At 41.0% G+C, this 24,507-nt stretch overlaps 1 protein-coding gene across 2 annotated transcripts in view; it reads left to right on the top strand.

The window, feature by feature from the left end:
- Window positions 1-3,212: 3,212 nt before the first annotated feature.
- Window positions 3,213-24,507, top strand: part of SEC24B (SEC24 homolog B, COPII coat complex component) — a 33,172-nt gene continuing 11,877 nt past the window's right edge. The window contains exons 1-14 of one of the 2 annotated variants that reach the window (XM_081876680.1): window positions 3,213-3,498; window positions 9,319-10,032; window positions 12,002-12,163; window positions 14,713-14,817; window positions 17,589-17,669; window positions 18,507-18,685; window positions 19,447-19,622; window positions 20,149-20,251; window positions 20,719-20,845; window positions 21,489-21,598; window positions 21,844-21,956; window positions 22,456-22,574; window positions 23,231-23,286; window positions 24,122-24,328. In XM_081876680.1, coding sequence (XP_081732806.1) covers window positions 3,372-3,498; window positions 9,319-10,032; window positions 12,002-12,163; window positions 14,713-14,817; window positions 17,589-17,669; window positions 18,507-18,685; window positions 19,447-19,622; window positions 20,149-20,251; window positions 20,719-20,845; window positions 21,489-21,598; window positions 21,844-21,956; window positions 22,456-22,574; window positions 23,231-23,286; window positions 24,122-24,328 — 2,379 coding nt within the window. In that variant the 5' untranslated portion in view covers window positions 3,213-3,371. The remainder of the gene's footprint in view (window positions 3,499-9,318; window positions 10,033-12,001; window positions 12,164-14,712; window positions 14,818-17,588; window positions 17,670-18,506; window positions 18,686-19,446; window positions 19,623-20,148; window positions 20,252-20,718; window positions 20,846-21,488; window positions 21,599-21,843; window positions 21,957-22,455; window positions 22,575-23,230; window positions 23,287-24,121; window positions 24,329-24,507) is intronic. The other variant, XM_081876681.1, reaches the window with a different exon arrangement.

Below are 24,507 nucleotides of genomic sequence, written 5' to 3'. Positions count from 1 at the left end.
TTCAGTGTATAGGTTTGTACATTTCTTTCTCCTGTTTTGTTTAGTATTGTTTAAAATATATTGTGGGCTCCTCAGCACATATGCTATTGGTGTGCAACAGCAACCCCTAGTGGACAAATTCACACTTCCTTGGAAATATCCATTGAAAACTGCTTTTCAGCCTGGGAAGGTAAAAAAAAAAATCTTACAAACTAAAAAAGTATGAAGACTATTTATTTATTTGATAAAGTTTACATACCGCTAGAGTGTAAAACACACACACACACCCTCAAAGCAATTTGCTAGACCATCCATGTATCCCTAGAGAAGCTACAGTGTGTCCCCTGAAGATTTTCAAATTATGTCCAATACTTTTGTTATTATTTAAACTGGCTTTTAGCAGCTGCTATGGTTTTTGTTGCCTTTGTTTTTTGAGTGGGGAAACATTTTTTAAAAAATTGTTCTCACTTTTTAAACACCAGGTCACTGCATCAATGTCCAGAACCTCTGAAGAAGATACTGAGACAGCGTTGGTTTAATATGCTGTGTCAACAATGGTGAACAGTTAATCAACCAAGCTTTCTTTAATTGGGTGGCTGCTCTAGAAGTAAGATGTATCCCAAGCCCTGAAGTTGCATAAGACAAAACTGAAAAATGTGCACATTCCCGTGGGCCGCTGGTACGGCCACTCAGCCAAGTTTTCCTTTGTGCTTCTGTTCGGATGGTTGTGTTGATCTCTCCCACGTTGATGTCTGCTGGCTACAGGGGCGTAGCAAGGGGGGTGCGGTAGGTGCAGTCCGCCCCAGGTGTCCCCACTGAGGGGGGTGACAAAATGCCAGGCGGCACTCACCGTGGGGCCTGTAGTGCGCCCGAGCCACACGTCTCTCCTGGGAGTGACACAGTGGCTTGAGCCACCGCAGGCTCCACGCTGTACAAACAGTCTGCCTGTTGCCTCCCCCTCAGCGGTGGGGCGGCTGAGTGGGAGGAGACAAGCAGACACCTTGGAGGCCCTGCGGTGCCCCTGTGGGCGGCTGGTCGCACCCCCGGGCGCCCGGTCCACTTGCTCCACCACTGGCTGGCCATGACCTCATTTGCACTGAAAGCCTTAAATCTGGCGGGGAAACTTTTTCAGTCTGAGTTCTGCATTCCTTTCTCAGGCCACACATCCATGACAGGTGGCAAAAGTAGGTGCAGAGGCAAAAGTGGACAGAGCAACAAAAGTCAATTTTACCTTTGTCCAATAAGCTAGTTTATACATGTACACACTTTCCTCTAGCCTTCATCCTCTCAAGGAGGCATTGCCACAGTTCCAAAGACACATGCCAGCTAGGCATTCAGGATGTGAAGCAGCAGTGTGGCTTGGGGAGAGTTCTGAGGGCCAGGTAGACAAGCCTGAAGGGCCTGCAGTGGTGGTGTAGTAAGCCAGTGTGGTGTAGTGGTTAAGAGCGGTAGACTCGTAATCTGGTGAACCGGGTTCGCTTCCCCGCTCCTCCACATGCAGCTGCTGGGTGACCTCAGGCTAGTCGCACTTCTTTGAAGTCTCTCAGCCCCACTCACCTCACAGAGTGTTTGTTGTGGGGGAGGAAGGGAAAGGAGAATATTAGCCGCTTCGAGACTCCTTCGGGTAGTGATAAAGCGGGATATCAAATCCAAACTCTTCTTCTTCTTCTGCAGTCCCGCTTCCCTGCCTTATATATTTCCAATGTTCCACAGGTTGAGGCCAAGATTTATACAAAGTCTGAAAGTTGTTACTGGTCTCATTTGTTGCTATGCTCCATTCGTGGTTTTGCATTTGTGCATATAAGCCAGCAGCTGGCAACAAAAACTTTCACTAAACCTCATGTCAAGAATTAAGTTTGTTTGGGGAAGTTGCCTAAAATTTATGGAAAAACAATACTAACCCTGATTTTTTAAAAAGAGAACTAAGATAGAAAAGGTAGGATACAGCTGCACCCATTTCATTTCTCATTGTACAGCAAAAAGGGAACAACACCATTGAAGCATTATGTGGATCAAATAATTGCCTGAGTATTATTCTCTCTGGATATTTTTTTAAAGGAAAGGAAATATTGTGCAGCTGAGGAAAAAGTTTACTGGTATTGATTAGAAACATTTTAGTCAAGTGCTTACATAAAATCATCACGGATTTAGCATTGCTTGAAACAGGATACAGACAATGTATGGCTTGATAAGTGTGTTCATATGTTGCTGGCTGAACAATGCCTTTAATTGTATATAGACTGAATAGCCAGATCCTACTAATGTGGCCACATTCATTATCAATGAAGGAAAAAATGGATCTAGGTTCATATGGAATTTACTTGGGAGTCTGGTGTTCCTTCTGCCAGCACATCTGGATTTCCTAGATGGTTTTAATCACAGGGTGAATGCTACATATGGAAGATAATTTATGAGGCTTTCAAAATAAATGCCCCCAAAAAAGCAGCAAACCACAGAAATACATTCAGCTACCGCTTTCTTATAAAAAAGGAAGAATGGGAGGGGGAAGTTCAGCACGCCAGCTTCCAGAGTCGTGTGGTTTTGTCCCTGATTTGAGGATTTTGTTTGGGGGACTGGAAGGTCATGGATCCTCCGGATTTGTGCCTTGATTTTCTGTCCCTGACACGCCTCCAGTCTGCCCCCTCCTTGGCCCTACTGAGCTCCGTCTGCATGGCAAGGAAGGAGGCACCCGATGTCTTAGTTCTGTCTTCCAGGTCAGGCTGCTTTCTGCGGCTGGATTGCACCACTCCACACCTCAGGTGGGGAAGTGCGGTTTTGAATGCGCCTCCTGTCTCTATCTCTATCTATCTAAAAGCCGTCTGCGAGCCGCAAAGTGAACTCAGCAGTTCTGGAGGAGCTTTAGTGAAGACTTTCGACTGCTAGCTTTCCATTTGCACACGTCCACAAGAGGAACAGCAGTGCAATATATTCCAAAATACGGTCCGCCCGCCCACCTGCCCCCTGAAGCGGCGCGCTCCATTCCCCCAGCAAAGCACCGCCCCTAATCCCGCTTCATTCCGTTACCTGCACGCATCCAGGTGCAGCCCTCCCTCCCCCTTTCAAACAGCGGGTCTTTCCAGCAGGCATGCGCGGAGTGCCCTGCGCTGACGGCGAAGAGAACCGCCAAGAAGTTCCAGCGTGAATCTTCCCCGTTGGCGGAGGGAAGCGTTCGCGCTGGCCGCCGCCTCTAGGGGTCGCTGTGGGCTGGGGCGGCTGCTGCTGCTGCTGCGAAGGAGCGGCGCCGGCGGAGACGTCGCGCGTCGGTTTCCGAGGAACGACGTCGCGAGTCCTCGGCGCGTTCCTCTCAGAGTCGGTTCCGTTGGAGGCCTTGCTTCTCCTCCGGGCCACGCCGCCGCCTTCCGGAGGAGCCGAGGAAGGGGAGGAGCCGCGCCATGTCGGTGCCCCCGACAGGGTTCCCCCCGCCGCCCCTCGGCTCCGCCGGCGCCTCCTTCCCGGGAGGGCCCAGCCTGGGGCCCGCCAGCCTCAGAGCCTCGGGCGGTGTGGGGCTCTGTCAGAACGGTAAGGGAGCAGCGGGGCCAGCCGGGCCCAGGGCGGCGGAGAGGGGCTGAGGCTGAAGGGAGCGCGGGGCCTGGGGGGGTAGGAGGGGGGGTCGGCCCACAGGGCAGGGGGCGAAGGTGGGAAGTGGGGGGGGCAGCTGGGAGGGGCAAAGGCAGCTCCTGATGGGAAGGGGAGGCGTGCCAGGCTGGCGGGAAGGGGTGATGCAAGGAGCCCCCTGGGTTGGAGCAAGCGGGAGGTGAGGGGCGGGTTGTGGGGCAGAAAGAGGGAGGGAGGCTGACTTCGAGCGTGGAAATGTTAAAGGCTTTCAGGGTATCATAATTTCCATGGGGGTTTCTTTGGTGGTGGGATTTGCGCCCTGCTTTTGGGATTCTTCCCCCCCCCCTCGTCCCTATGCACCCCAAAGTTAGGTTCTGCACCCTGTATCCAGCAGTGGCAGGGCGGTTGCTTTTGAAAATGGAACTGGCAAGAGCACGAAGGCACGTCAGAAAACGGTATTGGAAGGCTTTGCTGGCTCAAGGCATGCATTCATACATACACGTTTATTTCATGGGATCTACACGCTGCTTGATTGTAACAAAACCTCAGAAGGGCCTTTGGGGCTGTAGAAGGGAAGACTGCCAAAATTTACAATATGTACAATACAGAGAGGTTCCATTTAATTGTTGTTGCTAATAGCCATTGGTGGTGCTACCCTTTGAGATTTTCTAATCTCCCTTTAAAGTCATCTAAGTTGATGATCACTGACACACCTTTTGAAGTTAATTATGCTTGGGATAAAGATGTACAGTGGTATCTCGGGTTACATACGCTTCAGGTTACGGATGCTCCAGGTTACTGACTCCACTAACCCAGAAATAGTACCTCGAGTTAAGAACTTTGCTTCAGGAACTTTGGTTTTTTAAAAAGTGCTCCAATCCCTCAGTAATTTTTGTGAGACTTTCTTGCACCTTTTCCAGGTTTTTGGTGGCCTTTTTGACGCAGTACAGTCCGTGTTCCATATTGCATCTACACCATAAATTTATGGAAAGACATATATCTCTTATTTTTAATTTGTTTGCAAAACAAATCTCTGACATCAACTTTTTTGTGCTGTTCTGTTCTAAATGGACACATTCATTTTCTTTATTGTGTAGATCAGTATTAGAGATTTTGCCCCAATGTGTGATTGGCTTTACGTTTGTTTGCATTAGATTCTCCCCCCCCCCCATTTTGTACATTCACCTAATTTGGAGATTTTGTTTTTGAGCGATCTGCTTGTTTTTAGCTTGAAGGTAACTTTTTCTTACTCTGGGATCTTGAATAGAGTGCTATAGTTGTCATACCTTGGTTTTTCAACAGCTTTTTTAAAGCTATTTCCCAATAAAGTGTGTTTTGAGCTAATGTAAACAAATGTTCTTATCGTCAAACATTCTTACGTCATACAACACAGTCACTGTCTCATAGTCCAGTGTTTCCCAACCGGTGTTCCGCGGCACACTAGTGTGCCGCGAGACGTTGCCTGGTGTGCCGTGGGAGGGCACACTCATTGAAATTAGAATTAGACCTTTGCCCCCCGCCCGCCTTCAGAAGAGGTCCAGGACCTCTTTGCTCCCCCCTGCCTGCCTTCCCGGGAGAGCGGAGAAACGCAGCGTGTTTCTCCGCTGTCCCGGACAGCTTTTGAAGGCAGGCAGAGGGGAGCAAAGACTTTCGCCCCCCGCCTGCCTTCAGAAGAGGTCCAGGGCCTCTTCTGAAGGCGGGCGGGGGGCAAAGGTCTTTGCTCCCCCGTGCCTGCCTTCCTGGGAGAGCGGAAAGTCTTTGCCCCCCCCTTCAAAAGCTGTCCGGGACAGAGGAGAAACGTGCTGCGTTTCTACGCTCTCCCGGGAAGGCAGGCAGGGGGGAGCAAAGACTTTTGCCCCCTGCCAGCCTTCAGAAGAGGTCCTGGACCTCTTCTGAATGCGGGCGGGGGGCGAAAGTCTTTGCTCCCCTCTGCCTGCCTTCAAAAGCTGTCCGGGACAGCGGAGAAACACGCTGCGTTTCTCCGCTCTCCCGGGAAGGCAGGCAGGGGGGAGCAAAGACTTTCACCCCCCGCCTGCCTTCAGAAGAGGTCCTGGACCTCTTCTGAAGGCGGGCGGGGGAACAAAAGTCTTTGCTCCCCCCGCCTGCCTTCAAAAGCCGTCCAGGATAGCGGGAAGCGCTTCCCTGCTATCCCGGACTGCTTTTAAAATGCTGGCGGTGGGGAGCAAAGCCTTTCGGCCCCCGCCGGCCTTCCTGGACCTCTTCTGAAGGCCGGAGGGGGGGGAAGGCTTTGCTCCCCACCGCCAGCATTTAAAAGAGGTCCCTGGAGATTTCCCTATAGGCTTTCTTCTTGCAAAGCAAGCCCATAGGGAAATTCATCTTGCGAAGTGCCTCAAAAAACGGAAAACCCTTTCGTCTTGCGGGTTTTCAGTCTTGCGAGGCATTCGTCTTGCGGGGCACCACTGTATATATAGTCAATATAGGCACAGAGTTAATTTTTAAAACATTTTCTAATGGTGGTGTGCCTCGAGATTTTTTTCATGAAACAAGTGTGCCTTTGCCCAAAAAAGGTTGGGAAACACTGTCATAGTCAACCAGAGTTAAATAGATCCTTGGAGGATACATAGTATAGTTCTGAACAATAGGTGGTGAAGGAAACAGAGGGATGGCTGTTGCTTTCTACAGTTTGCATGCTTTGTAGAAGCAGCTGGATGGCTTTTGTTGGAAACAGGTTGCTGAACTAGTTGAGTCTTTGCTCTGATTCTGCAGAGCAGTTACGTTACACAGAACATACCACAAATAGTCTGCTTTGCTCCTTTTGGTTGGGAGGCTTTTGTTTTGTGAAAGATTCTCGGGTTAGATTGTAACTTTTGAACAAGTATGCATTATTAAAATTGCATATGTCTTGGTATGTGTAGAATAAAGTTATTTGCTACAACAATGACAACAAAAACCATTTAGAGGGCTTAGTAAGATAGCTACAGATTTATATAGCAATCGAGTCCCCAGCCCCATTTTGGGCTGGGGAGATGGTGTGAATCTAGTGTCACTCTGCATGAGGGGAATTTCCTATTCTGCCCACTGAACACCCAGCCAGGGTGAGCAGCATGGCTGTGGATGATGTGGTTGACCCACTGCTCTATTAAGCCTCACTGCTGCCTGGCCAAGGTTTGGATTTCAGTGTAAATTTGTCAATGTTGCCAAAGATTTGTGGAGTTTTCTCAAAGCTTTAAAGAAAGGATTTATGGCAAAAATACAAGTTTCTAAATACAGTTAAAATAACTTAAGTGCTGCTGACAGTAATGTAAGTTTGTTTGAATAAACAAACTTATCTAGAGCAGTTTACTCACCAGATATGGTGGTTGAATAAATCTGCATGAACAAAAGAAAGTCTTTAGCTAACATTTAAAAGAGTAAGCCAAACCATGTATTTCATATGGTTTATTTCAGTTCAAGGATTTTTGTCAGGATCCTGAGGATTCCATTATTTTATAGCCCTCATTGTTGCAAGCAGGTAATGGCAAAGACTTCTCATATGGTTTTCATTTTTTAATTATTTTGGCTACCCTTGGAAGACAAGACATTGTTAAATGTATGATAGTTTTTAGATACATGGTCTCAAAAGTATGGTTTTAGAAAGGCTTGTTGGCTTCTTGATGGACATGATTCTTGCTTGGTGGCAAATCATAGGGCATCACATTACTGTTGTTAGCAGTTCTAATCTGTGGGGCCTTTTCCAGAGGTGTGGGAATGCTGTGCCTCTTAAAAATAAACTTTTGAGAGTAGGATTATGCAGTAGCTAGAGCTGAGGTTTTTAGATGTCATAAACCTAGGCTGAATTCACTGTTCCTCCATTAAGGCAGCAATAAGGTGACTTGCCCAACATACATCTCAGAGGTCTCAGCGTAAGCAACTGACTGACCAGTATACATGTTCTTTGGGTAAATTGTGGGTTACATGTGACCAATAAACACATACCTGTCACTAAACTTAACTATTATTATTGTTGAAGAGTAGTGAGCAAGTTGTGAGTTCTTTATAGTTTCATGCTGTAGCAGATGGTTGAAGTTCCTATAGCTTATGTGTATACCTGCCCAACACAATTGTTCTATGGTAGAGTCTTCCATACCACTCTGGGGGGCGGGGGGGTAGGGACAGTACAAGTTATATACCTGCCCTCTTCCATTACAACTTTTCAGCTCTTCTTGGCCTGTAGATGAGCCAAGCATGCATGTGCACTAGCTATAACTGGTTGTAATGAAGGGAATCAGGTTTGCTTGGTGCAGAATCATATTGCAGCTGTTGCAAATAGGGCTGAGCCAAATGCAGAATGAATGTGTATCTTGGAGGGGGGTGTTGGTAATGGGAGAGGAAGTGACTTGTTTGCTTTAGCGATAAGGCAATGCTCCCTGTTTTGCTGCATTGTGACAATAAACTTACTACAGTGTAGCAAAATGGTAAGCGTTGGCCCAGGTGTGCAGTTTGGTTGTGCTTCAGAATTCATATTCTATCAGACAACTTATTGAGAGAAATATTGCACAAGCAGATTGTGGGTCCTTTTGGATGTAAAACTAAACACTAGTTTAGTTTCTGCAAACCTCAACCTCATGTGCACCCACCATTTGCCAGGGGAGGAGCTTTGCATGCACAAGGTCCCAGATTCAGTGTCTGGCCTATCCAGGCAGGGCTGGAAAAGAGCCATTTCAGAAACCCTGTAAGAGCTGCTGCCCATACTGAGCTGAAGGGACCAATGGTCTGACTCTGTTTAAGGTAGCTTCTCTCCTAAGCATCACTTATAATTAGTATTGAGACTATCAGGAGCATGGTTTCTGAAAGGAGGTTAACAAACTTACAGCCTGATATAAATATTTACAAAGAGGTCACTGTCTGTCACTGAGAAAGTCCTATTAAAGTTGGCATACTTGTTTCTGAGTAAATTATGCATAAGCTCAGATAACATCATGTAAATTAGCAGCGGGTCTAGCTGATCTTCATTAGCTCTAATAGACATGGATACAAGTCATAGCTGGTTACTGTTGTTTTACAAAGCATACACATAATCATGGTTGGAAATTATATATTTCCCACACCCAGGACAGAGCCAAGCTCACCAAATACCCCTAGTCCAGATTTTTACTTGTTTGTTTTAATTAAAATATTTATACCCTGATATAGGTTCTTTTGTCACTCTGGCTCTTGTGTGCAAAATAGGGTGCGGAATTATAAGTATACATCTCTGGTTCTTATTGCAAGATGGCCCAGAATTATAAGCTGCCTTTGGCACCCAGAATAGCTGAATAGCACAATCTGCTGTCTTTCTGGGAAAACTCTTCACTGCATAGATGCCATTCTATAGTATAACATCAGTTATATATAATACTGTTTTTTATACACATGTGACACATGAAATTTCAATCTAAACTGCTTTAAGGTTTACTACTTGTGTAATTGCCCAGGTTGTTACAAAAGTGTGTGTTTGTAACATGCTGCCTGCATTGTTACTGCTTGGACGTATTCCAGATGAGTGAATGTATTACAAAATGTTACATTTTTAAATGTCATTTTCCCCAGGTTTTTAGGAAAACTGAATCTTGATATGCTTTTATGTAAACCACTTGATATTTTAAATATGTATACTGTAGTTAAAATAAATAGTAAAAAGCCACTAATGATTTTTAAGAGGTGTATATCATGACTTTTAAAATTATTTTTTTAACACTTTATGTACCGCTTAACTACCATAGTGTCTTTAAGTGTTTTGACACTTTAAATGAAGAGATGATCCCTGCAACTTTAATATACTGATTTTTCTCCCTTTCCCCCCAGGTCCAATGCAAAATCAGATGCCGTTCTCTCCTGGATATGGATCACATCCTCAGAGCTATAGTGCTCCATCAGGACACTACTCACAAGTGCCCAATAACATTATCCCTTCACAGCTGGATAACCACTATGGTGCTGATTATTATTCTGCCCACTATTCAGCACAGGCACAAAATGTTAATGCATCTTCTATGACTCCCAAGATGTTGAGCATGCAGGGATCACAGTACTTGTACAATAGAGAACCTCATATTGTAGAATCATCTGGACCTGTCCCAGGAATGGTTTCGTCAGCGTCCCAGTTACATACCAGCATTTCACAGTCATATTCCTCATTTGGTAGTCCCTATAGTAATTCAGCCTTGCACTCTGCCAGCTCTTCAGTTCCATCTCAGGGATTTGTTGCTCCTTCTGGTCCCTATGCCACACCTGTTGCCTCTAGTGCTGCTTATCCTAACGTTTCATATCCTTCTATGTCCGTCGGCAGTCCATATGGGCAAGTGACTGCTTCTCATAACATACCAGCTTTTGGACATCCAGTAGAGGCAAATGCTTATTCTTCCAGTCAAAATAGAGCACCACCTGCAGGGCAGCAGAGGGTTCCTTTGAGTCAAAGTTCTGCAACATGGTCTGCCCCAGAGCTCCAGCTGGCTCAGAAAAATCATAGCGGAAGCTTTGCAGGATCCTTGCCACAAGCAAGCAACCCGGCAGGCACAGGTATTGCACAAGGAACCAAACTGGATGTGACACAGTACATTTATCTATTCGTTTATCTGCACCATTCATGTTTAAAAAAAGGTTGGGAGGGATCTACTTTTTACAACAAAAGGGGTGTGTTGATGAAGAGAGCTGAATCTTACCCATCCCTTTACCTCACCAAGCTCCATTACCCCAAGCACTTTTTCCATCACTTTTTTCCTTTGCTTAAATAAAGATCCTTTCCCCCATAAGTCCAGGCTGAGCTACGCCAGATGTGCTTATTATGTACTTTAGGAGCATGTTCTGGTTTGTGCAGCGTGAGAATACTGTTTAGCACATACGTACAGTCATGTTTTTGAATTTGACTGCTTCCATGCAATTAATTTGTATTTTTTTAAAAAATGTGATACTAATAAATCATATTGCCTGGAATAGACAAGGCTGATGTATGTATTACAGTGACTTGATTGGTTCATATCTGAGCATGTAAGAAATTCAGGCAGTGTTAATATATAAGCAGCAACCTTTTTTGGAGCATCCAAATTACACAAAATCGCTAAAGCATGGTTCCTTTCAGACCCACAAGATGACAAAATGGGGTCGGAACAGGGCATGCTTTTATATGTGCTTCACCAGTGTGCACGGGGACTAGAGACTAGTTCTTTGTTTTCTTAAATGCTTGTCCTCAGTTCTGTGTTGTATTTCTCTTGCTCCCTCTCATATATATATGTGTGTGTAACTGTAGGGCGTGTTAAATTTTTCAACTTTCAAATTCCAAAAATGAGGGGTGCTAAAAAGTTGTAACATGCCTTAGGATTTCAAAAGATATTTTGGTTAAATTAATATAATTTAGGTTTGCTTGGTAATTAAAATGTGTGTAAAGTTGCATGGAAATCACTAAAAATGATTGCCAAGTAGAATAATAGAATCATAGATTCTACTTGGCAAGTTATATTCCAAATCACTTGCAGTTATATATTATCATTATTGTTATATATTATTATTATTAAGAATTACATGACATTTTCAAAGATAAAATTAAATTTTCTTGGTTTTCCAAATGCCAAGGAATTGTGCTTCTTCATCAAACATAGACTTACCAAGTGAAATTTGCCCAAACACAAAAATAATACACCCAAAATGTTTTAAAGGACCCCCCCCCCAAGTAAATTTGCAAGCATTAAGTTTCACTCCCTAAAATGACATGCCCTGGTATAAGTAGCAGCAGCAGTGGTTGTGCATACTGATGATCAATCATCACCAATCTTAAAAAAAAAAAGGGGGGGTGAAGTTAAAAGGAAGACTACCACATGAACTTTCTGGACTAGAATTCATCATTAAGTTTGTTTCTGTTTGTTTAAATCTCAATCTAAACAGTGATCTCCTCATTAGAAGTGTTTCATTTAGCATAGTAATGCTAGGAAGATTGTGTTTTAACCTGTTAACTCCTGTTGAGAAGGCTCACTTTATTTGGCATGCATCACATACACTTAATATAGAGTTGTCATGGCAGTTTGGCCAGCAGTTGACAGTATTTTTCTCAATCGGTACATGTCCATGTGAATCTATATTCTTGCAAACCGAGAATAATCATGTACAGTGGTACTTCGGGTTATAAACACCTTGGGTTACAAACACTTCGGGTTACAGACTCCACTAACCTGGAAGTAGTACCTCGGGTTAAGAACTTTACCTCAGGATGAGAACAGAAATCACGCGGCGGTGGTGGCAGCGGGAGGCCCCATTAGCTAAAGTGGTACCTCAGGTTAAGAACGGTTTCAGGTTAAGAACGAATTAAGTTTGTAACCAGAGGTGCCACTGTATCTGATAAAGTTCTGTGCCTCAGTAAATCTGTTAGCTACAAAACTTTCATTGCTGCAGCAGACTTACATGGTTTCAACTGTGAAATCCGTTAATCAATGTAACTGTTGCCAGTTACGTTTCAAAATACAAATGTGCATTTCCCACTTTTTGGTTCGTATTTCAGGGTCACCGCATCTTGTAAACCAGAATATTCAGCATATAAAACCTGCCCAGGGAGCGTCTTCAGCTGTTACTACTTCAATAAGAACACCTGTTGTGGAAAAGACAACGAAGCCCACCACTTCCTCTTCCCTTACACAACCATCTGATCCTTTGCTTCAAGAAGGTATAAAACTAGAAGATGAATTAAAGTGTCTACATTTTGAAATTGCCCTACAATTTGAAATTAATGATTTCTAAAGAGTTCATTTTTCTCGGTTTTATGTGCTCATCTATCCCAGTGCAAGTAATAATTTAATATTATTTCTAGCTAGCACTTCTGTAAGATTTGGCTCTTGTTACTGTGTTTATTTATATAGTAAGATACATTGTGTTTTATAATATATACACTCGCACTGTATGCAAGCTGCTTGAGAAAGCATCTTTACTTTCGCTTTCTCATTTCAAGGTGAGCACAGATTCCATTTGTATATCTAGAAAGATATGTGCAAGACAACCTACTCAGTTGTCAAATTACAATTGCAAGAGGCAGAATCATACTTTTCAAGTAGGAGCCTTTTACAAGGATGATGTATGTATGGTAAATTTACAGAAATATAGTCGAAATATATTCAGAAATCAGTAGGCTTGGCTGAATGTGAGCCTTTTAATGGGAGCTCCAGGGACCACCACATAAAGTTTTAAGAGTTTGTAGCCAGTGCTTTGGTAAAGAGTAATAGTCTGACTTTTTAAGTTTCTGAGGGAGAGGTATTGATAAGACAGCTACAAAGAATGCTGCTGTACAAGTTCTACTATGTCTTAAGGTGCTGTTTTGATTTTGGAGATTGTAATGGTGCAGAGGGGTGGAGAGCATGGTAATAAATGGCTTCAAATCAGTTAGGGATTTATAAGTCTGTATCATTACCTTATATTGATATGAAAGATGGAAGGGGACCAGTGCACATCACTGGTGTAATGTGTTACTGGCAACCTGTTCTTAGTATTGGACAGACCATGGCATTCTGCAATAGCTAAGACATCCAAACAGATTTAGAGGGTAGTATTTTTAAGTCACCTCTTTGCCTTAAAGCACCTCAGGTGACATACTTAATTCTGTAACTTGGTGTCAAGGTTTCAAAGGTATGAATAGTAATTCAGCCTAAATCTGAGAAAAGGGGGGTCACAGGGTTTCTTTTTTGTATTCTCCCTCCCGTAGTTTCATCTGAGTTCATTGTGAGCGACTTCGGTATGCAGATATAACAGATGTGCTGTCATAGCTTAGATTGATATACCAATAGTAGAAAAAATATTACCAATTTCTTAATTCTTCCTTATTACCACATTTATATTATAGTTGTCCACTCTGTGTTTTAACTGGTAAATTCCTTTCCCATCCCCACACCTAATCAGCTTGATTATTTGCAAGTTCACTCAGGAGCAAGTCTCATTGAAGTAAGCACAGCTGAACTGTGCATGTGTTTGTGAACTTAACCCTGGCACGCTATAAAGCCTTTGTGTTATGACTCTTACATGTACTATTCATGTAGAGACTAATACGCTGCAAATATATTAAGATATTAGCTGAAGTTTATTTTATTTGTAAATCCCCTACATGAAACATCCACAATAAAAAGAAATTTGGATCCAGTACAGATACAGATTGAGATAAGAATCTCCACTTAAAAGGCTTGTTGAAAAAGGAAGGTGTTTGGTAGGCATTGTAAAGGCAACAGAGATCACACCTTTTTGATACTTTACAGGAGGGAGTTCCAAAGGATAGGTGTCACCACACTAAAGGCTCAATGCCTACATCATATGGAACAGATCTCTTGAGTAGGTGCTATCTGCAGGCCTCCTGCAACGTGCAGTCATTGGCTGGGTATATGAAGGTTGAGACTATCGTTTAGGTATCCAAGTCTCACAGTCTCAAGCTCTATATTTGTATAGGTTCTGCTAAATGAAAACTGACTGGCAACAAAAAAGTATTCTGCTGATCTTAGAAGCACTTTAATAATACCTTTGTTTTATGGATATGCTTTTTGCCAGCGGTGTATATATTCATTGTATTAGATCGAAAGGTTCCATTCTATAAATGGAAAGAGGTTCTGTGACCAAAAGTGGCATTTCCATTCACTTATGGTCAGTTTGTGAATATAAGTAACTTTTCATAGAGAGAGAGAGAGTCAAAAATTCATTTAAAGTATGACCCTTTATGTGGAGCATCGGTGACATCATTTGGAAGTTTAAGTTGTGTGGATTAAGGAAAAATAACACTCATTAAGTATTAGTACTTTTGAAATTGATATTAGCACTATATGCTAATGATAACTAGTGAAATCTGTTTTTTCCTCAATGGGCAATTAATATCATGGTGTCAAAATGTGAAATCCACCCAACTTTTTAAAAAACGGGTCTCAAAACTACTTCAACTACTTAAAAAAATTCTCTGACTTAATTAAGAGAGCTGTTTCACTATCTCTGGAGGATGAACTGTGTGTTCTAATTCTACTAAATTTCTTTGTCTACTGCTAATAATTAACCAAACTACTGCAATAAAAAAGTCTGTTTTTCCGTAAAGACAAAACTTTCCTGGTATGGATTGGGTAACTCACTTTTCATGTTTGGGTGTCTTTTGTAATGCCTGGTTTTGCTGTCACTTAATGCTCTGATTTGTGCTTTCAGTTTCTCACCTTTTCTGTGTGTCTGATTCTTGTATTTGTGCTTTCCACTTCACAGGCATGCAGTATGGTGGATATGTTAATAATCAAGCTAGCTCTCCAGCAACTCCCTTGTCATCAAGTTCAGATGATGAGGAAGAGGAGGAGGAGGATGAGGAAGCAGGTCTGCTTTAAGCTTTGCACCAGTATTTCTCACTTTCATACCCAATTTTTATAACATTTATTCCATTCCCTAAACAAAAGTACATAACACTTAAGTATCCTGATTCTTAAACAGTCTAAATAATTGAAGGAAAAATGCATTGCATTTAGTAGCTAATAATATAGGGTGGTATGCAATTAAGATTTACTCAGAGTAGATCCACTGGAATTAATTAACCTAAATTGGTCATACTAACTAATTTCAATGGATCCGCTCTGAGTAAAACTTAATTTGATGACTAGGAGTACAGTAATATGTTCAACTAAACTGGCTCAAGCCATTTAGAGCATTACAACTCTTTTTTTATTCCATGGATTATGGAATACCACTCATTAAGGAGTAATTGGACACTCATCAATAAAAGTGTTGTTATTTAAAATTGCAGTTGTGGACATGTATAACATACTGCGTCCAGATTGTCCAATGATATTCATTTGTCCTACTATAAACATAAAACTACCCCCTTTATTATTAAAAAAAACTACAGTATTTTGTCATTCTTCATGTGTGAGAAAGTTACAAATAACCAAAAGACAGAACACAGAAATACTTTTTGAGGCCATTTGTTGTTTGTTTTCTTGTGCAGACAAACATTTCCTTAACATACCTCCATTATGGTAACATATTTGCCAAAATATTTTGTTTGGCTCTCTTCCTGTTGCAATGAATATGTAGTGCAGAAATTTATTTCAGATTTAATAAGTTTTGGTTAATTCCTTTTTTTTTTAAAAAAAAAGGACCTGGAGATGCTTGAAACCAAAAAGGTTATTAATCTTCAAACTACCAAAGTTATATTGTGGTATATAGAATGGCATGCATACTATTGACATAGCTGGCAATTATATTGACAGTAATTTCAGTAATAAACATGTTGTTTCAAAGTCTACATTTTTTTTAAAAAGTACCACAAATTAATAAATGAAAAAGAAATGGGTTTATTTTAAAATCTGGGAAGTAGTGTTGTTAAGCTACATGTGTACGGTATGCTTCATGTGGTGCATGGAAATATTGAAAACATGAACAGATATGCCTTTAATAACTTGTTGGTGGTTTGGGGACTTTTCTTCGTTATTAATGCTGAACATGGATTTTTCAAATGGTATTTCTCCTGTATTAATCCTCACAAATACATTCCTCATTTCAGTATAGCAAAAAGAATGTACTGCCTGTCATTGTCCATTCTCTATTTTATTGTTATACAGTAAACCCACAACTTACGCAGGGGTTATGTTCCGGGGATCCCGCCTAATGCCGAAATCACATACAGTCAAAACACATTGGGTTCAGTGGCAGGCAGGATTGCCAAAAGTTGTTTTTCCCAGAACCCCACCCCCTTTTAATTTATTTATATATATTTGCCAAGTGCATAAAGCTGAATGTGCATGAGATAAATGTGTGTAAGTTGCGGGCTTACTGTATATGGCGTCACTATAATGTAGAGTTCTCAGTTCTGCATCTTAATGTGGCTTGAAAGTTTTTCTGGATGAAAAAGTAGACTCATCACTTTGCTTCTACAGTTGATCCATCTCTGTGCAATCCATTTAAAGCAGATCAAAAGCTTACAGCTAATTACTATATTTCAGGGCTTTTCTGGAGGCATTCAATCTCCTGAACATAGCAAATTAGGGGATACTCAAGCAATTCATGGCTTAGAGAAAACTAAATAAGAAGTTTAACATTGGCATCTGTACGATTAAAACATATTGAGCTGCTTGTTTTTAAGTTTTCCAATGATGTACATTTTATTTATGTCAAACTTCAGAAGCAAATGGCAAAAGGGTCGTGAAATGCAAGAGGTACAGTCTTGGACATTAATATGCAAAGTTCAAATTCTGCGTAGGAAAATTCCGAACATTACAGCAGGCATTTCGTGGCCTTTCGGCACCACTGTTTACAAAGTGCTTTTTTCTCTATACTTTCTTAGGTGTTAGTTTTTCAGGATGCCATAAAGGTACAGGGCTGGATCCAAATAGAAAAGGAATCTTCAGCTCCAGTCTATTGTGTGTGTGTTTAACAGACTTTAACTTAGCTGTTCTTCTGGTATATATCTCACTGAGTAAAATGGGAACCTTGTGTGAGTGTATTTAGCAGTTGTACCCCACAAATGTGTGCTCCTGAAGTAGACTGTTCAGATGGAGTCAGGAAGCAAGAGAATTTGCAGTAAGCAGGAACCCTGGCATCATCATCAACATTATCCTCCTCCTCATTTATTGGTTATTAAATTTATTCGTTGGTTTTTACAAAAAAAGTCTCAAAGTGACTTAAATATGCAGAAGCAGAATATCAAATAAATTCAAGGTGCTTCCATTAAGTGCTGAGAGCATTTCTTTTCCCTCTGCCTAGACTCTTAAAGTGCCTCCAGACTTTTGTTTATGCTTGCAAATCCTTTAACTTTGAAGTAGAATTGTTTCCAAAGTCCAGCAATGGGAAGTCAGGATATGTAAAATGAATTATAATCACCAAAAGCTTCTGAGGTTATTTTTTTCTTAACTGGAGTTTGTCCTTTTTAACTCCCCCCGCCCCCATACATTTTTAGTTCAGTTTGGCAACTGCTATTAACAAAGTTTAAGACTGAAATCCTATGTTTGATAAACATATGAAATTACCACTAAATACTAAGTTCCTAAGGGTTCTTTACAGCTTCTTACCTGGCATTGATAAACATTTCTCAATGTGCAGTTTTAATGCCAGTCTAATGAATATGTGTGTGTGTGTGTGTTTTTCTCTTCTAGCTATTGACAGCTCTTCCACTACGAGCAGCGCATCTCCCGTTCTCAACAATTATGATAGCCTTGAAGGAGGTGGCTATCCAGGTGAATCATGCTTTTGTTTGTTTAATGTTTATTTTATTTATATTTATATACACACACACATATATAAATGCAAAGTTCAGAAGCATCTGTAGTACAGCTTCTATAAATTATTTGCTCAGAGTAGAGATTCAAATGCAGCACAGTGTATTGTTCAAGTGACTGACTCACTTCTGCTTTTCAAGTTGCATATTAATTCAAACTGATAAGAAGTTCCTTAACATGTAGTAAATCTTGAACATGCTTCATTAGAGGTAAAGCCATCTGATTTTAGTGGGGTTTATTCCCATATATGTGGATAGGATTGCAGGTTTTCATATTGAAAATAGGTAGTTCCAAGTAAAGTATTCTTTAAAAAATACACCTTTGACATTTCCCTATATAACATGGGGTTTTATTTCACATATTTCAACTTCCGATGAATTAACTATTTAATTCTGGTTGCAGTTGAATACAAAACGTTTATTGGAGAATTGCATTCAGAAGGTTAAATATGTAACAAAGTAGATATAATTACTTCATATTATTTGCAGTTAAATTTTTATTACTACCCTGTTTAAGAATTATTTGATATTTGTTTTAATAGAAATCAATACAAATTAAGCATGGGCTTTTATTTACTCAAATGACAGTAGTTGTGTTACTAGTTACTTTATTGTGTGTTAAATACTAATTTACAACAGGATATTTAACTGAAGTTCACTTTCTGTTCACTGCTCTGTTAATTAAAACACTCACTATACTACAGGCACATAATGCTCTCATAAGCAACAGTTTACATTTCGATGCTTGCTTTTTAAAGGAATAAATACTGTATTAAAGCATTGCTTTTCTGTTTAGAGGCACGTTCTACAACAAGTAGTCCAGCTCCTGTTCCCTCAGTTCCACAGACGTCTAAAACCTCTAAACCATTTGGCTATGGGTACCCAGCTCTCCAGCCTGGCTATCAGAATGTGACACCACCACTTCCACCTTCCAGTAACTCTGGATATAATTCTGGATTTCCTCAGTATCCACAGGTTAGAAAATACTCACTATATTTGATGTCATAGTGACAGATTAACTGAATGAAGGAGCTTTTTTTTAAAAAAAAAAAAAGGGAAAAAAAGGACTTCTCCACTACCAAGAAGGCCCTCTGCCTGGTTCCCTGTAGCTTTGCTTCTCGCAATGAGGGAACCGCCAGAAGGCCCTTGGTGCTGGACCTCAGCGTCCGGGCAGAACGATGGGGGTGGAGACGCTCCTTCAGGTATACTGGGCCGAGGCCATTTAGGGCTTTAAAGGTCAACACCAGCACTTTGAATTGTGCTCGGAAACGTACTGGGAGCCAATGTAGGTCTTTCAAGACCGGTGTTATGTGGTCTCGGCGGCCGCCCCCAGTCACCAGTCTAGCTGCCGCATTCTGGATTAGTTGTAGTTTCCGAGTCACCTTCAAAGGTAGCCCCACGTAGAGCGCATTGCAGTAGTCCAAGCGGGAGATAACTATAAATCCATAAATCATAAATCACCCCACAGAAGGGGTAGAAGTGAATGTGCCTGTTAAGAGAATCTATCAAGAACCTCATATGCCTGGGTCAGATGCATTGCAGATATGAATTTGGGAGGGGAAATGGAAACAGGAACAGCTTATCCAAATGATATAGGATAGAACTTAGTGTAGTACAGAACCTTGTAAATAGTTGAATTTGCTTACTAGGTATTGCAGGGTGGGGAAAATTAGGCAGATACTGTTCAAGCAGCTAATGCTATAAAATAAATGCTTCTTTAAAATGTTATTTTTCAGCAATACCCTACAATGAATCAACTGTCAGCTAGTCTTGGAGGACTAGGTATTCAGCAACCAGAGAGCTTGCGACCGGTCAACGTTACTCAAGATAGAAATATTCTGCCTATTGGTCCAATTCCAGCTCCTGTGCCTAATTTGAACTCAGAGCTGAAGAAACTGAATTGTAGCCCCGAGTATGTATAAAGTTTCTAATCTTAAGCATGCTTCTAGACTTGTATTCTTTTTTAATCCATATCTCTGTGTGAGTCAAGAACTGGTATCCTGATTTGATTGTTATGGTATAGGTTTGGCAAACATACATTTCAGGTCTTGCCTTGTAATGCTCACATTTTGCCTCTATGAAATGTTGGAAAGTTTTAGCAAATGAAGTCTGCTTCTGTTGTACTTATCCCAGATGCAAATATGTTGACACAAATGGTTCCATTCATTGCAGCTATTACAAATGATGGAAAGTTATGATTGGCTCAAGAACTTTTCACACTGAGTTTATACAAGTGTTTCTTTTGGCAAGGGTGTGGCTCGTTGCACTGCTTGCCCCATATCAGTGAATCTGTGTGTCATCAAACTTTGAATTTTGCTTTTACTACCTGGATACTTTCATGTAGAGATGTGGCTGGTGAATTTTGGTGAATATGGGCCTCTTTGATAGCACAAATGTGTCATAATCTTTGAAACTAACATTTGCGATTTCACTTTTAGCTCATTTCGATGCACTTTGACAAATATTCCACAAACTCAGGCTTTGCTAAACAAAGCAAAACTTCCTTTGGGATTGCTTCTACATCCCTTCAGAGATCTGACGGTAAAATGACTTTTTATTCCCAGAATTTTTATTTAGCCAAACTTGAATAAATTAAAAACATCTTTCATATTTTAAAGTTGTGGTTGCAGTAAATAATTGTGAATCAGTTGTCTTAAAACCCAAACTGGAATCGAGAGAGAATATTTACAATAGATAATTACTGTTTTACATATACACCACTTTTAACTAAATTTACTTATGTGCAATTGGCACAAATTTCAGCAACGCTCACTTAGAAATAAGTGAGTTTAATTGTAGCCTTTATACCCTGATCATTAATAATGGAATTCTTCTAGGCTTAATTTTAATTATGAAAAAAATATTAAAAATTGAATATGTTTTTTCCAGTAGTAATTTTTGAAAAATGCACAGAAAACATGAATTTGTTGTTTAGGGGTGAAAAATATTATGAAATACTTCAAAGTTTTTCTTCAAATTGACATTTTACAATGTTCTTTATTCCTCAGCAATTGCCTGTGATAACATCGAACACCATTGTGAGATGTAGATCATGCAGAACATACATCAACCCTTTTGTTTCTTTTATTGACCAAAGGAGATGGAAATGTAACCTGTGCTACAGAGTTAATGATGGTGAATATTAATAAAAAAGCCACTGCCTAAAGGAATGAATGATGATCTGCAGCACTTCCTTTGTGAAGCAAACCACCCCTGGCCCTTGCATAGCAAGCAGCTCTCAAAACATAGGGTGACACAGTCCCCTTAGGGCAGCCGTAGGATATTTTTTTCAGATGATGGGCTGAATCTTTATCTCACCTAACCCCTGTGGGCCACCTGTCAATAACTTGACATCATTGTTATGTCTGACCATGACTTCAGATTATCTTTCTGTGAGTGCCAGTCAGCTGATGGGTACTGACAACAAGACCCTTTAATGTTCTTCATTTGGTGGTGTGGGCCTGGGTTCAGACTATGCCTGCAGATGGACATTTTCCCTTTGCAGACTGGCAGGTGGTATGGGTATTGTTCCTTGGCACGTGGGGCCTGCTGCCCTAGGGTTTAGGGAAGCTTTTAATGTTTGTTTCGGGAAGCTTTTAATGTTTGATGGATTACTGTATTTTAATATTTTGTTAAAAGCCGCCCAGAGTGACTGGGGAAGCCCAGCCAGATGGACGGGATATAAATAAATAATAATAATTATTATTAGAATGGTGTGACCAAGTTTAGTATTTTTGCACTCAACAATGGGTAATATATTTATTTTATAATCATTTAGTTCCTGAAGAATTTATGTATAATCCTGTGACACGGTCCTATGGAGAGCCACACAAACGGCCAGAAGTCCAAAACTCTACAGTGGAATTCATTGCTTCCTCAGACTACATGGTAAGTATGTCTGGAACAAAATATTGGTTAAAATAAATATTTGTAAAACTTTGGGAATGGAGGGTTTTGAATTTAGAATTCACTTCTGCTGTTTTCATTTCAGCCCCTTATCCTCTTTTCAAAGTGTCTATGCAGATGTAAAAAGTGGGGCTCACAGGAACATGCGATATCAAAACTATTCATGATCACAAATAGAATATAAAGGACTTTGTCAGTAAGCTTAAAGTCTAAACTTTAATTTACAGCTTCGTCCTCCTCAGCCTGCAGTGTATTTGTTTGTGTTGGATGTATCCCACAATGCAGTAGAAGCTGGATACTTGTCAGTTGTGTGCCAGTCTCTGCTTGAAAACTTAGACAAGTAAGAACTTTCTTGGTTTTTTGTTGTTGTGTGTATTCATGGTCTGGATACAGAGGCCATTAAAATAATTGCCAGTGTGGTCCTGCTTTGATTACATGACCACAGGAGGGGTGTGTGTTCTGGTGCTTGAATCCTGCTTGCTGGTTTCTCACAGGCATCTGTCTGGCCAATGTGAAAACAGGGTGCTGGACTAGCTGAGCCATTGGCCTGATCCAGCAGGCTTTTCTTATCTTGTTGTGTAATAGTCCCATGATTAAGCAGAGCCAAATCATGGGAGCATTGCAATAATAAACTATTCATATTTTAGAAAGCTGTTGCTAACCCCTGTGGGTTAAATACAGAGCTGCACTAGGCTGTATTTGGGGCATATGTTGTCTTCAAGCATTGAAGACTGTCTCTTGAATAATTTTTTTCCTAACATTAGAACAAGTTAAAGGCACAGCAAAAGATATCTGTGCTAAACCAATGTATCAGGGTCATTTTTCTTTTTAATCTTAAGGTTGCCTGGAGATTCAAGAACAAGAATAGGCTTCATAACGTTTGACAGCACTGTTCAGTTCTACAATTTGCAAGAAGGATTATCACAGCCTCAGATGCTAATTGTGTCAGAAATTGATGGTAAGAGGGCTAATTGTCTCAGAAAATGCGTGTGAGATAGAGTGATTCAAGGAGAGGAGACCATATTTAACAGACATTTTATTGAAAGTAACAAAAAATTAAAAATAGTGATATGGAAAATGAAATATAATAGTGCTATGTTAAGTATAATAGAATAATATCTGCCTAGAATTCATTCCTGCAAGATAAAATGAGGGCAAGTTGGTGTGCATTTGACACACTGTCTGGGACCATTAGTAACCATTAGTAACAACATGAAGAGGTACAGCTAGAAAGGAAGATTGGCGAAGTCCTTGTGCATGTGTGGTGTAGTGGTTAAGAGCGGTAGTCTCGTAATCTGGTGAACCGGGTTTGGGTCCCCGCTCCTCAACATGCAGCTGCTGGGTGACCTTGGGCTAGTCACACTTCTCTGAAGTCTCTCAGCCCCACTCACCTCACAGAGTGTTTGTTGTGGGGGAGGAAGGGAAAGGAGAATGTTAGCTGCTTTGAGACTCCTTCGGCTAGTGATAAAACGGGATATCAAACCCAAACTCTTCTTCTTCATGTACAGAAGTGCTTTTAACTTATATTGCTGCAGCTCTTTGCACTCTAGCTATGGTGTATCCTTTTAAGTACATAACATAAAACTATAATACCAATATATGTTTTCTTCATAGATATTTTCCTGCCAACACCTGATAGCTTACTTGTTAATCTGCATGAAAGTAAGGAGGTAAGGTGGATAATTCACAGAATTAAATCTTAAAAGTGAAGATAATTCTTTCTGACTGCTCTGTCCTTGATTAAACTGCTTTAGAATGGGGATGTTAAATCTAATTCTTAAATCACAGCAGGACTACAGCACTTCCAGTCCTGCTCCCACCTTAGAATTTCTTCTTCTGCTTTTGCTTTGCCTCCTATGACACATTGTGATTCAGAAGAACAAAGGAAGGCTGAGCAGACAAGCCAAGCCTCTGCTGTCCTTGGAGCTGGACTTTAAAATCAAGGTTCCATGTAGGACAAACACGGAGGCCAGCCTGAGAGGAAAGCAATCTAGATATGTCAGACTGAGATGGAAGCTGGTGATGACCGCTGAAAATTGCATAGCGACAGCCCTTTTCGAAGGAGAGACACATAACTACTATGTGGATAGTAGGGAAAGAGGACAGCCAATGGGGAAGAACTGAATAGCCTTTATGTCCATGATACCAAGGAGGTTTTAGATAAAAGGGTAATGTTTGTAGGCTCCAGCTACGTGAAAGAATGTGACTCTTGGCAAAGAATCATTTCAGCTTCCTGAGAATCTTGCCTTTCGTTTTTAGACCGATCAGGTGTTTGATCCCAGTGGTTTCAAAGATTTATTGAAATGAATTTATACACAACTTAATATGTCAAAGATCTCTAAGCTTCAGAGTGTGCGCATAATGCCTGCTGGGAATCCCGGAATCCATAGAGACGTGGCCAAATAAGATTTTTCACTGGCTAGTGGTGGGACTTCAGCATTCTTGCCACTCCTAAAAAAAAATTGCAAAATATTTCCTTCTAACACTTTAACAATTATTTTACAGCTAATTAAAGACTTGCTAAATGCACTACCAAATATGTTCACAAACACAAGAGAAACGCACAGTGCATTAGGCCCAGCCCTTCAAGCTGCCTTTAAATTGATGTCTCCAACGGGCGGGCGCATATCGGTGTTTCAGACACAGTTACCATCGTTGGGCACAGGACGTTTGCAGTCCAGGGAAGATCCCAATCAAAGATCAAACGCAAAGGTACTTTGGACTCTGTAGTGATTATGGATCTAACCAGCTTCTGTGGTGGCTGGGTTTTGGGGGAGGGGAATTGTTTTTATAATGTTGTGTTTTCATATTGTGTGCCACCCTTAAAATTTTGGATTATAGAATGCGTTATAAAAATAAGAGTAACTGATTTGTCATGGTATAGCTTGGAC

The sequence above is a fragment of the Podarcis erhardii genome, assembly GCF_964252035.2.
Source record: "Podarcis erhardii genome assembly, chromosome: 9".
NCBI lineage: Eukaryota > Metazoa > Chordata > Lepidosauria > Squamata > Lacertidae > Podarcis > Podarcis erhardii.
This window is presented reverse-complemented; position numbering and strand designations above follow the sequence as displayed.